At 44.0% G+C, this 13,433-nt stretch overlaps 1 protein-coding gene across 1 annotated transcript in view; it reads right to left on the bottom strand.

Annotated features, from left to right (window-relative positions):
- TAOK1 (TAO kinase 1) overlaps positions 1–13,433 on the bottom strand; it is a 67,366-nt gene that overhangs the window by 10,828 nt on the left and 43,105 nt on the right. Inside the window, exons 14-18 of the mRNA XM_032788761.2 lie at positions 12,858–12,986; positions 10,616–10,819; positions 9,483–9,722; positions 4,580–4,792; positions 3,551–3,733 (exon numbers count right to left, since the gene is read on the bottom strand). Coding sequence (XP_032644652.1) covers positions 3,551–3,733; positions 4,580–4,792; positions 9,483–9,722; positions 10,616–10,819; positions 12,858–12,986 — 969 coding nt within the window. The remainder of the gene's footprint in view (positions 1–3,550; positions 3,734–4,579; positions 4,793–9,482; positions 9,723–10,615; positions 10,820–12,857; positions 12,987–13,433) is intronic.

Raw genomic sequence — 13,433 nt, forward strand, 5'->3', positions numbered from 1 at the left:
TCTCTCTTCAGTAAGAACATCCCAAATCACTTTTTAATGGCCCTTGTGCAAGGCATCAACATCAGGTATTTAGGCACAGGGAATATGGTGCACAGGCCTCCTGATGGGTGAATTTTGGCCTGCGATTTATTATCTCCTCTTGCTGAAATTCCTGGGGTTAAACACTCAGACCAAATAATTGCTCCATTATTTCTCCATGCCATTGAAGGGCCATTATTGGGCTTGGTCACAAAGACTGAAAGGAAGGAAAAAATAGCAACAGATTCTGCTTGAACTTTGTTTGCATGCTGACATCTCCAGTTTTTTTAGCAACAACACTCTGACATGGGACAATCGCTCTCACCCCACAGAGGTCCCAGTGCTTCCAAGTGCTGGATATTAACACTCATTTGCTTGTAAGCATTCTCAAGGCATTTAATCAGGGAATATGTACAGTAGTTTAATCTAGAATTCAGGAAACAATCTGCTCCAGCATGAGTCATCACCTCCACCATTTGGGGTTTGAGATGCTGCCTTCCCTCACTTGCTGCTTTGACATAGGGTGACCAGATGTCCCGATTTTATAGGGACAGTCCTGATTTTTGGGTCTTTTTCTTATATAGGTTCCTATTACCTCCCAGCCCCGTCCTGATTTTTCACACTTGTTGTCTGGTCACCCTAATTTGAGAAGCAGTGCTTAGGTAAGGCTTGGGCCAGGTAAAAGATAGGCAGGCAGCCTGCTCACTCTGCCTAAAAGCCAAAGAGCGGCTGGCTGACAGCAAATGCTAGGGAAAAACGACACTATTTTGTGAAACACGGATATTCAGGATCCTTAATCAATCTATTTACTCACAATTGTTTGCATTTGTGCTTAGCAAGGTTTCCCAGACCCTGCTCAAGCTACTATAATCAATGCAAAGTCTATTTCTATTTCAGAAGTAACATTGCCTTAAATACAACATAACAGAGATGTGTAACACTGCAGGTGACGCCATCATGAAGGTTGAAAGTTAATAAACAGAACTTAGATACAATTCAGTTGCACGTGTACACGTGTACATTTCATTGTGTTAAAGCTACATCACCTAGAGATGACTTAGAGATTCAGAGGGTACCTTGTTGGGTGAGGTACTTGAAGCAGCATGGGAAGCATAATATACATCTAAATCTTTAGAACGTACACTCCTCAGAGCAGCAACTCTCTCGTGTACAGGGCAAAGCTCGTTACTGACGCACGAGGAAACTTACACCATTTTGGAAAATGCCAGCTGAGGAGTCTGGCTATGTATATGCCTTTGCCTTCGTCCAAGCCACCTACACTGCTCAATTCCTAGTGTGAGGGGCACCATCAGACAATAAATAGAGCTATGCTGGGAAGGGCCAAAGCTCTATGTACTTTGCTAGAGACAACCAATAAAAATACACAGGCATTTTAAAATCGACACTTGTCTCCAGTCCTAAGTCAAAGCTTCAGTTAGCCTGCATGTGGACACATTGCATCACATCGCTGTGCATCAAAAGGTTCAAGACAGCCCACAACACCTGAAAGGACAATCCTTTGAGAAACAGCACATTCCCATTTACTCCACATGGGGCCCGTTTTTCTCCTAGGTGGCCACTGATCAGCAGTAACTCCAAGAAATGCAGCCTCATTGTTAGCTCAAGCTTTGAGTTTCTCTGCTAGCTGTTAATTACATGCACTGTGCATGTCTGTGGTATACAGGCCCTTGCTGTTTGAACCACTTAATTTTGTTGCTACGACCCTACTGTAAGTGACATTAAAGTCTGAACATATCACTGGACAGAGGCACATCAGTTAAAAAAAAATACTGCACAGTCTCTTGGCCCTGAGAACAGTTCTGACAAGAGAAGCCAAAGCAAAAGGACCCCTGAATGGAGATGTGTTAAACTTCCTCTCATCATAATTGAGGCCAAAAGCCAATTCACAGGGACCTCCCACTCAAGTAGCCGTTGGATCAGGACCATAACGAATACTTTGCATTGAATTTATTTTTGGCTAACCTGGGCTCCTTTAAATCACTGGCCTAATTTCAGTCTCTAATGTAACTTGATGCCAGAATTTCTCTTGGTTATGTGCAATGCAACATCAGAACACATCCGAACTGCACCCACAAAACCAAGGGACTAGCGATAGACTATTACACACGCTTCCAAACGACACATCTCAAAATGCGTCACCAGGTAGCAGCAGTTACAATACAACATTTATTCTAAAGCAGATTCTAAGATTATTGCTGTGTTGTAAATTCTTATTTTTTCAAACTGACATTTTAATGGGAATAAAATAAATGTAACACTGAAGTTTAGAGGCATATATTACGCCAGAAAATCCTATGCAGTAACTTATTTTCACAGACATAGCCGCTTGTGAAGATTCAGTAACTTGCAAAAGAGCCATGGGTTAGTAGAAGATGCAGCTTTCTTAGACTAGTTTCCCCACTGCCCATTAGATGACACAGCATAAGGCAGAGGAGTGGTCTTCACTGGCTGAACATACATTGGTTAAGCTCTGGGAGAAGCAAGCAAGTATAACTTACTTCTAGGCCACAAATGTATTCATTGTTGGTCCGGATCAAAGTTACGATGTCTGACACCCCATGGGGGTAAGTCAAAAGGGGAAATTCTGCAGGATGAAGGCCAGGAGCATATTTCCCTTTGCTGTGACATGCTTAGTATGCTGCCACGACACACAGTTTCACAACACAGATTTGGGGTAGCACAGGGAGGCATGCTTGGTATGGGTAAGCAATTCTAAACCAAGCTCTGGAGTTCAGTGGATTCTCTGTTTTTGTTTCTGGCTGCTCCAACTTGTAATGGGATTAGGGTCAGGCCTCTGGACTTTTTAACTATGATTTGAATACCATGTTTCTTCTCAATGGCTGTCTAACTTTAATCAAAGTCATTATACGGAGGCATCACAGCTGGGTCTTCATAGACTTTTAATGGAGTGAAGCTGCACAGAACAAACATTTCTGTTCAGTGCCGCACCCCATCACAAATCTGTGCTGGTGCACTCTACCCCTTCTACTTCAAGGTCATTATTCCTGATACCAGAGAAACTTGTAGAAACTCTACTTTGCTGTGTTACATTTTCCCTCTCCTGAACTTGGAGAGAGAATCCACCGCCTAGGGACAATGGAGAGAACATTGCTTTTCCCCTTCTACCTAAAGACTCACCATCACAGCAGCCTCCCCTCCATCAGCCCTGCAGTCCAGCCAGGAGGAGGAGGTGGTCATGAAGTTCAATACAAAGGCTCCCCTTTCACCACCCCAGGTCCAGGCACACTGCACCTCAGCCCTACAATGTGCCACAGCACTGTTACCCTGGGCAGACCAGGACCCCATTCTCCCTATCGCTATCAGTGATGGGACAAGAGGAACTCTGCCAGTGACTAGTATGATGCCATTTTGCCTCCCAAGTGAGAGAACCCAGGGAAGGGTCAAAACCAGTATTACAGCATTGTCCTATTAACGTTAGCTTTTCATAGTCAAACTCCCGGAACGTGGCCAGTGCTGACTGCTGCTCCCAAGGCCCCTCAGCTGCCTTTACCTTCTGCTCCAGGAGGGCCCTGCGAAGGGACACCCTCTGTTCCAGTTCACGCAATTCCCGATCATGCTGGGCCTCAGCCTGCATCTTGATTTTACTCTGATACGCATTCAGCAGCTCCAGTTCCTGCTGCAGCTGCATCTTCAAAACCTGGCACTCTGCTTCCTGTGCCTCATCCAAACGCAGCTGTGAGAAGGAAGACAATAGAGATGTTTCACTGTGGGATAGCCACTCGTGACACACTGTACGGGTGAAAACATTTGTTTTCTTAGCAATACAATTGCTTTCTATTGTATCCACTTTCAGTGAACAGGGAACACACAGTGACAAACCCTGGGGCAGTAAGATGGCAATGCTGCTGCAAGCTACTCTACCAAGTGCTCTCTACAGGGAGAGCTGAAGGCTGGCTAAGTGGTATGAACATCTTCAGCTCTCACTTTTGCCAGAGGGAAGCTGAGAGAAAGCACAGTTTTCCTCTCTTGCATACAAGCGGATTAATGGAATGCCACATTTCCAATGCAGAGTTACTAGCGGGTTGCACAGAATCCTAGTCAGAGATGGGAAAGGGCTCTAGCGCACATCCCTGCCAATGCAGAACAGTAACTAGCAGCACAGCTCAACAGCCTAAAACCACTTACACAACAACGAGTATTGCCTCCGGATTTGAAGGCTGTTTCTGCAGAATTAAAAATACATGGAGCTATACCTATCTCCTAGAACTGGAATGGACCCTGAAAGGTCATGAAGTCCAGCCCCCTGCCTTCACTAGCAGGACCAAGTACTGATTTTGCCCCAGATCCCTAAGTGGCCCCCTCAAGGACTGAACTCACAACCCTGGGCTTAGCAGGCCAATGCTCAAACCACTGAGCTACCCCTCCCCACATGAGAAGGGCTGAGTCTGGGATCTGAATCTGGGTGCTGCATGTGTGGCAAAGGAAGAAAACCACTCTGCTGCCAGGGTGACTCCAGGTCAAAATGCAAACTGACATGCTGGGCTGAGCATATGTGTACGAGGTCTCAGAGGCAACTCACAGCTTGTGTTGAGAGCATTTCATTGATGCTGTGATCATACTGCTCAGCTAGGATGGCCAGTTTCCGGGTCTGCTCTTCTTTGAGCCGTTTCAGGACAGCTTTGTGTTCACTCTTTGGTGTGGTCTCCAGTAGGTGGTTTCGCAATGCTTTGTACTGTCTGGTTTGGATCTTGCATGTGTCCTGAAACTGCTTCTTTATTTGTAGTTCTTTAGACTAGAGGAGGATGAGGAAAAAACCCAGTATATGTCAAAGATGGAAGCAAGATACTCAGTGATATTTCATTCCATATTCAAGGGCAGGAGTTCACAAATCCCAAACGTATATGAATATAAAAAGTGTGAAGAGTAAAGAGATGAGCACACAAGAAACAAAGATCATGCTGCTGCAGCTGCTTTGACATTTGGCCAGTTACATTTTGTTTGTGTGCAAAACAATTAGAATACAGACGACACTTTTCTACCAAAGCTCCAGACTACATACAGTTGTCACTACACAAAGGGACCCATTTGCCACTGGACTGGATTCAGTCCTGGGTGTTGCTTCTCAAGAAGACTTCTTGCATGATAGGTGTAAGAGTTATTAGCCATTAAAGCCTTACTTACACATGGCTACGCTGGATTTATTGTTGTGAAAAAAGCAAATTAGCAATATTTGTGTACAGAAAAAGATCTTTTTTGGTTTAGGATTCGATGAAGGACATTTGTATTTTAACCTTTGATGCTAGGACCTGACTTTAATAAGGGTTTGCAGTAAAGCATTATCTTACCATGGAAAATTTTGACCAGTACAGGTTTGGTGACATTACTTGGTTAGCAGGGGACTCAAATTTTATCTCTGGAAGAGGGGGTCATCGTATGTAGTAGTATCATGCCTAATCTAACAAACACTCAACTACATAAGTACTCGCCCTCCAGGCACCTGCTGGAGACCTGAGGTCCTTCCTATGCTCTTCTTTTGCACCCAAAGCTGTGTGTGTTGTCAAGAAGTGTGTTAGCACTTAAAACAAAAGATTAGGAGTCATTAGATACAGTTAAGTACCTGGATTTGCTACTGACTTGCTGTGTAACTTTGGGTAAATTAATTTTCTGTGTTTCAGTGTCCACGTCTGGTTCATCCTTACCTTCCTCACAAGGGACCTGTAAAGTGCTCTGAGATCCTGGGCTGGCAGGTGCTATACAATTATTACTATGGTCACCATTAAACCTAGAGAGGCTCCCAGCCCCTGCCAGACTGGAGAAGAGCAGAAAGACTGGGAAAGTGGCAACGCAGAGCACTGACTCTGGGCTACACAGTCAGTCCCTCCATGGTTTTGATGTTTAAAAGTGCTGCAGCAGTAGCAGGCACCTAGGTGTGAGAATGGATCCCTGCCCCGTTCCATGGAGAAGCCCTGGCACCTGGATAGGGAAGACAAATGCTTTTACTAGCATCTCCGACTGTCAGCCACTCTACTAAGTGGTGCTGGAATTGGTTCAGCTGCCTTAGAGGCAGATAAAGCACAGCATTTATGACTACCTAGAAGGGCCTTGTGAGAGAATAACATAGCTCAAACCCTGTTCCATATGTCCTCAATACCTTACTGCCTGAAGGGGTTCTCACAACAAAATTTTTGGTGGCCTCAAAGTGTGGCCACCAACTCTTGCTGGTGGCTGCTCTGACAATTTTTCCTAAAATACTTAATTAACTTCAGGAAAAACAAATAAATATGCACTGATCCATGTCCATAATTTATTTGTGTAGAGGTTCTTTGCAAACTCAATAATAAAAATAATGTACAGTTATTTCTATTCTTTACTGGATCTAAACAGAATAGAAACACAAATAAGGTGCTGTGCACATTCTTGTCTTTTGCTGTTCTTGTTTCTTTTGCTGCTGATGTGAAAAGAAATATTTGTATGTTTGTTAATATCACTTTTCACAGCAAACTTACTCAGCCCTGGCAAACCAGGGCACAAACTAAGCCCTGGATGGGGAGGTGAGTAGGGAGACAGCAGGGGCCAGGGATGATAGAGGGATGGGGAGGCAGTGGGAGCCAGGGGTGATGTGGGGGGTCAGACCACAGCCCAAACCCCCAAGACCATAGCCTGCTGCCCGCCATCCAGGGCAGGAGCCTGAATCCTGAGCATCACTGCCCTCAGGAAAGTGGGGAACTCACTGGCTGCCTGCTCCTCTGGCATTTGTGGTTCCAGAGATGGCAGGACCCAACTCCTGCTCGTGTCCCTCAGAGAGGGATCACTGCTTGCAACCTTGCCCCCACCACAAAATTATTGCCTAGGAGGCTCTACCCACAAGAAAAGCCTCTGGTTTCCACTGGCCTGGTTTCCAAAGAACACTCTGATTCCCTGGTCCAGAATGCCTGCATGCATTCTGTTTCTATTCTGCTGATACATGTATCGCAGAGGGAAAGATGGGACTTTTACCCTTTCTAAATTAACCAAAAGCCATTTCCCTGCAGGAAAGCCCTTACAGCTGCTCTCCCCACCCCCTGCCCTGAAGGGAAGTACTTGCAGGCCATATATTTCTATCAAAGACTTGGTCACAGCCAGAGAGTAACAATGCATTTCTCCTCACTTTCTGTGAAGTTTCTCTTGGACACCAGACTTTGTTTACAGCTTTCCAGTGCAAAGACTTTAACAATAGGAAACAGAAGGGAAGGGTAAGGTTTCCAGTCAGGTTTATGACAAGATCATGTTGGCCTTGCATTGTGAGTTACCAGAAAGAGGATAACAAGTTAGACACTCAGAACAGTGGTAACAGAGCACTTTTCATTGAAGGATTACTTCTAGACACCATTCCTTCAGGCACAGACAAGGACTGCAATAGACATTTGATTGTGAAAACCTTACTCCCAGTATAAAAGGAGAGCCCTGCAACTGGGACCCTTTAATAAAGGAAAACATTGCTAAAGAGAGAATCTAGATAACAACTGCAGTCAATAAAACACATGCATGCACTGTTCAGAAGTGAGGGAAAGAGTTAATTCTAGTGAACAGTTCCAATAAAGCAAGTATTGGACTTTAAGCAGTATTGTTATTCCAATGGTCTTCATGATTAGTGTTCTGTGTACACAGATTTGGTGCTGGACTCACTGCTCCGGACTCTGAAGTTCTTCATCAATCACAAAACAGGTAGAACACAGGCAGCAGTGTAGGCACCTCATACACCTTGCCAGCATGCTTGAGCCTGCCCTGCAGGGATGACTGTAAGGCAGTTCAGTCTCCATGACCCACTCAGGTCCCTTGACTTCTCTGCTGTAACTGCCAACCAGGGGGAGGGAATGAATATGGACACATTGTCTGCTTGTGCTTATACCCTATCACCTTGGGGAAGCAGAATTCATTCAGGTTAACTTTAGAAGGATCAACCTAATGCAGCTGCTTCAGTTTTATTCAGCTATAATGCAGTAGTGCTTCTTTGCGAAGTCATCAGCTATTTCAGTACTATATCCTTGGAGATTCTGAACACAGTGATCAGATGGTCCCTTGTGATCAGCAGTCAGTTTTTAACTACTTAATACAATTATGAGATTGACAAATCATTTCTTTTCACTGCAGAAGTACTATTTCCAAGCTGGTTTCCAGACAATTTCTGTCAAGAAAACAACCTACAGTTGGTGTGAACTGAGTCAGATGGGCAAACCACAACTCCCAGAGATCTGGAGCAACAAAGGACCCCATGCTCCGTATGGCACATGGCACATTCTGATGTGGGCACAGCTGAAATCCAGGGTGGAGTGAAGGGGTCTCCTTCTGCACAGAACTAGGTAGTGATGTGAAGGGCCTTATATCCTGTTCGCTAAGCACCTCACATGAGACAACAGGACTTCTGTGGCTGAAGAGAAGGGCTTATAATGGGAACACTAACAGCCTCCACTCCAGAGGCAGGACAGTTCTGCTCAGACACCAGTGCAAACACAGGACAGAACGTGAGATGGGTTAGCATTAGATTCTTTTCCCCTCTGATATTGCATTGGTTAATATTTTTTATTTGCAGCTGCTTGTCCACTGACACCACTAATGGAAGCATATCCAGTCTGTTAACTGGAGAGCTTGTTCATTTTATTTCCATGTGCAGCAGCAAAATTAGGCTTTAAAAATTATTGCTGGATTATTTTGGGTGGGGGTAGGGAGAGGGATGGCTGCAAGGATAAAAATATTTAAAATCCAACTTCTAATAGAATTTACCATTTTAAAACGGAAGCCAAATTGCAGCTGCTGAACGGCACCCATTTAAAAAGTGAGGGAAGGGTGTAGTAGGGGCCTGCCTGCAATACTGGGATCCAGTTAGCGTAGCCACGTCCCATTATTTACGTAGCTCAACATACATGCACAGCTCTGAACAGAACAGAAACAGACAGGACCAGAGTCTCAGCTGCTATAAAGTGGTGCTGCTCAAATGAAGTCAATTAAACTATGCCAGTGCACACCTGGTAAGGGTCTGGCCCAGGGTGCCCTTCTTGAAAATTTTACAATCTTAATTAAGGGAAGAACAATAGATGATTATGGGAAACAATGGGGCAGTGGGGGAAGGAGGCAAGTGAAGACAGCAAGATCATCTGGTGGCTTGGGTAAGCATCGTTGGCTTTGTGAAGAGCTGATTTTTTAATCAAATAAAGCCATGTACTAGGTAGTTATAAACCTCCTTGAATAACTGAGCTTCATGAAAAGCCTTAAAGAAGGAGAGGCTGGCAGTGTGGTGCAAAGAGCTTTAGCCCAGTTACATAACATGGCTAAGGACCTTAAGGACTCCCGTGCACCACAAACTGGAACCATGCTGGTGCTTGAACCTGTGACACAGTTGTAACTGTTGGGTAGAAAGCCCTGCGCTGCACTGTGCCTGGGAGCACAAACCATGGCCTGTTTACTCTCCCTCCCCATCTCGACCACGCTCCAAGACTACACAATACCTTCAGACTCTTAGGCTGCTGTCGAACTTCCATGACATGCTTACGCCTTAGCTCACGCTCTCGTCGCTTGTTGTATTCCAGCTGGTTTGTGAGCTCAGTTTGGTGCTGAAGCCTGATCAGCTCGCAACGCATCTTCTGGATGGTACTGAGGTGGCGGAACTCCAGTTCTTGCATAGACTCATGCTGTCGCAGCAACATGGCGTGCTCCAGATCTTTCTGTGTCTGCCTTTTATTTAACTCCTGAGCCACAGAGCGAGAATTAATTGCCATGAGTTATTTGTGTACCTAGCTTAATGGGATCATGTTCACTGCAGTGCATGTCAATGGTTCTACCAAAGCAACTTAGATAGTACACCAGGGTTTTTCTGCAACTTACTTGTGGTAGGTATCAGGTATAAAATATTAGGAAAGGTGATCAAAAAAATAAATCACTTCACATTGCTTCATGTCATAGCTGCTAAACAATTCCAATTTATATAGTTAAGTCTAAGATTCTGTCATGGATATTTTTAGTAAACGTCACGGACAGGTCACGGGCAATAAAGAAAAATTTATGGAAGCCTGTGACCTGTCCGTGAAGTATATTAAAAATATCCTCACAAAATGGGGAGCTGCGGGGTCCCCACACTGCCGGTGGCAGCTGGGCAGGCCCCAGCTCGGAGTTCGGGGGCCCCACCACCCATGGGGGCTCAGAGCTCCAGGATCCCTGGCTCGGAGCTGGGGGGACCCCTGCGGCCCACAGCAGCAGAGATCTGTGAGGTATCCTAGCCACCCACTACGGCTCAGAGCTCCCAGCTACTGCAGGCTGAAGTCATGGAGGTCTCTAGCCTTAACCATAGTAGTTGCTTTCTAAAGAGGTTTTTAAAGCTGGCTATTATCCATTTGCTTCTGTTAACACTTCCATACATAATGTATAGCAGTGAGTCTTTGATAACGAATGATCCCTTAAACAGGCATGTTGGTTTTCATCACAATGTGTCAATTTAAACTAATCTATTACAAACGTCACCCTAAATCAGGCAACACCATTTCCTATACCAAGCACAGGGTTTTGGTTACACAGCACATGTCCTACATGGTGTATCTGGGACTAACATGGTTCAAGGGTTTTTCCTTTTCCCTTTCCCTCTCACCTCCCGAACTAAGTCCTGTTCCAGGTTATGGCGCCCGAGAAGCATTCTTCTCTTAAAACGCCGGCACTCCAGCTCCAAATACTGTCTCTGGCGCCGCAGCAAGTTGGCCTCCTCTTCTGCCTGGAAATGCTGAATGTTCTCCTTCTGTTTGGAGAGCCACTCCTGCTTCTCCTTCTTTGGAGTGCTCTGGTTTTCATTCAGCTCCTGACAAGACCAGGATAATTAATTTTAGAATAATCATGTTAAGCTCTTTGACACTGAGCAACTGTGCTGACCTGCATAATCAACTACACTTCAGTTAGACTGTGTTACTTCATCCTCTCGTGCCCAGATATTGCAGAACTCTCAGCAAAGTGCATGATATTGCATATCTATGGCCATTCCAGGGGACAAGTTGAATTTTGGCTGCTTGAGCCTGTCATTTTAAGTTAACTTCAAAACATTGGTTTGCCGCTGAGTTTCCTTTAGACAAGTGTGAAAGGATACAAAAGCTTGAGAATAATATATTCTACCACTGATGATGTAATGTTACTTGTATTCGTGTCAATTCCAATTTATGAGGCACTTCTATTGGCCTTTCCAGCGGAAAAAACCTCTCCATCTCAGTCCAATGGCCAATGCAGTGGTCTAAGATTTATGCACACACACAAGTATATGACCCAGCCACTGACATATCACAGCTAGGATGAAAATGGGACCAGAACAAATTCATCCTATGTAATTTACCAGTATTGTTTATATAGGCCCTGATCTTGCAAAGCACTTAAGAACCTGCTTAAGCGCTTTGGGGCCATTACATGGAGATATATATAACACATTTAAGTCCTCAAGGCAGGACCCAGTTATCAAGAACCCATAATTTACAAAGAAACAGTACACAGAAGTAAATAGGAGAGATGATTGACCATGTTTTCAAACTTGGATGCTAAATTTGATATACAATTCGAGACACCCTTCAATTCAAAAAGGACTTTGACAAAGTCAGGAATTAGTCTGTTTACACAAGCTCTCCCTATAATTTGAGAAGTAATACATACTAGATGGACCAGTATGGTTATTAGACTAGTCCCCACATATAAAAGAGTTAATACCACACAGAATGCCGCTGTATTTTTATCAAGGAGAGTCAACACATCATAGGGCATTGCCCTTTAAATACTAACTATAGTATGACCAGAGAAAGATTTCAACCCATCACAGCTTTACAGGTCTCTCAGCTCTACTACTTTCCATGTTTCTTCCTCCCAGGAAATATCTATGTTTGGGGATACACCTCTACCTCAATATAACACTATCCTCCAGAGCCAAAAAATTTTACCGTGTTATAGGTGAAACCGCGTTATATCGAACTGCTTTGATCCACCGGAGTGCGCAGCCCCTCCCCCCGGAGCACTGCTTTACTGCATTATATCCAAATTTGTGTTATATTGGGTTGCATTATATCGAGGTAGAGGTGTATTTGCTTCTGGATTTGTTAACTGCTAGTTCTACAGTTGAATCACAGGAATTAATAGTTCAGAATTAAATGGCTCTTTCAAAAACTCTATGGTGGTGTGATGTCAGTCAGTCTGTAAAAGGAATCAGGACGTCTGCACCTATATTTCCCTCTGGATCTGATGAAGATCATGATTTTCAAAGTAACACAGTGGTTATTTACACTAAATAGCTTCTCCCACTTCTTTTACTATCTTATAGAAGTTATTTTTTAGCAAAACTTCGAGAGTTCACCTGCTCTGCTCTACACTCCTGCTTTTCCAACAGAGGTATTGATAACCTAGTGATGAAAAATGTCACTAATGAATGGTCCTCTATTTACAAGAGATGCAGCTAAAAGATATATTCCATAGTATGCTGCTTTACATCCTAATAGCGAGAACTCTCTTTCCTAAACTACTCTCTCCTTCCCTAGCATTCTTAAGTTTATAAGCACCTTGCTGGTGCTGAACTGGGAAACAAAATTAAAGAATGGAAAAACCTGTATTTCAGTAGACAGCTATGTGGATGCCAACATGACAACACACACTTCTGTTTTAAGATCAATAACATACATTACAAATGACGTCTTCAGCAAGTGTCTGACTGGAATCTCAATACAGAATTTGCCATGATCAGATTAAAATTACTTTGCAGCATCTTGGCATCTCTTAATTCTAGGAGTTCAGTGTGTTCGTACAATTTATCATACAAATACAATTGTGTTAGTACAATTAGTACTTTCTTGTTCTCGTAAGAAATGGGTTACCTCTTTGAGCTGTTCTTTACGGAGCTTGTATTCTCTCTTCTGGGACTCCAGGAAGCTGTTCAGTTCTTTCTTTTGCTGGGCTTGAATATGTTGTTGAAATTTCTTTTCTTCATTGGCCATCACTTTAGCCTATACCAGAAGACAAAACCCAATGAATTTCTGTGACTCAATCAGTTTAACAGATTTCCACTTCCATTTCAGACCCCATGCGAATCGCTATTGCTTTGTACCTTTAACATATACTCACCGCGCCTTTCAAAGAGAATCAAGACTGTGCAGATTCTGCTCTCTCTCATTTTGCAGTTTCCCCCCACGAATGCACCCATTGACAGTCTTTGCTCAGTGCTTTATTACTTAGACCTAAGCTCTAGCTTATTTTTAACCAAGTAATAAAGTCAACTCCCTCATGACCAGGAAAACTGCAGAGAGACACTCAGGGTACAATTACACTGTTTAAAAAAGAAAAAGCGCTCAGAGCCTAAGCCTCAGAGCCTGGGTCTGCAGACTCGGTCTCACACCAGGACACTAAAAGGAGTATGTCAACATTCTTGCTTGGGCTGGATCTTGGGTTCTGCA

Source organism: Chelonoidis abingdonii, chromosome 20 (genome assembly GCF_003597395.2).
Source record: "Chelonoidis abingdonii isolate Lonesome George chromosome 20, CheloAbing_2.0, whole genome shotgun sequence".
NCBI classification, from domain to species: Eukaryota; Metazoa; Chordata; order Testudines; family Testudinidae; genus Chelonoidis; species Chelonoidis abingdonii.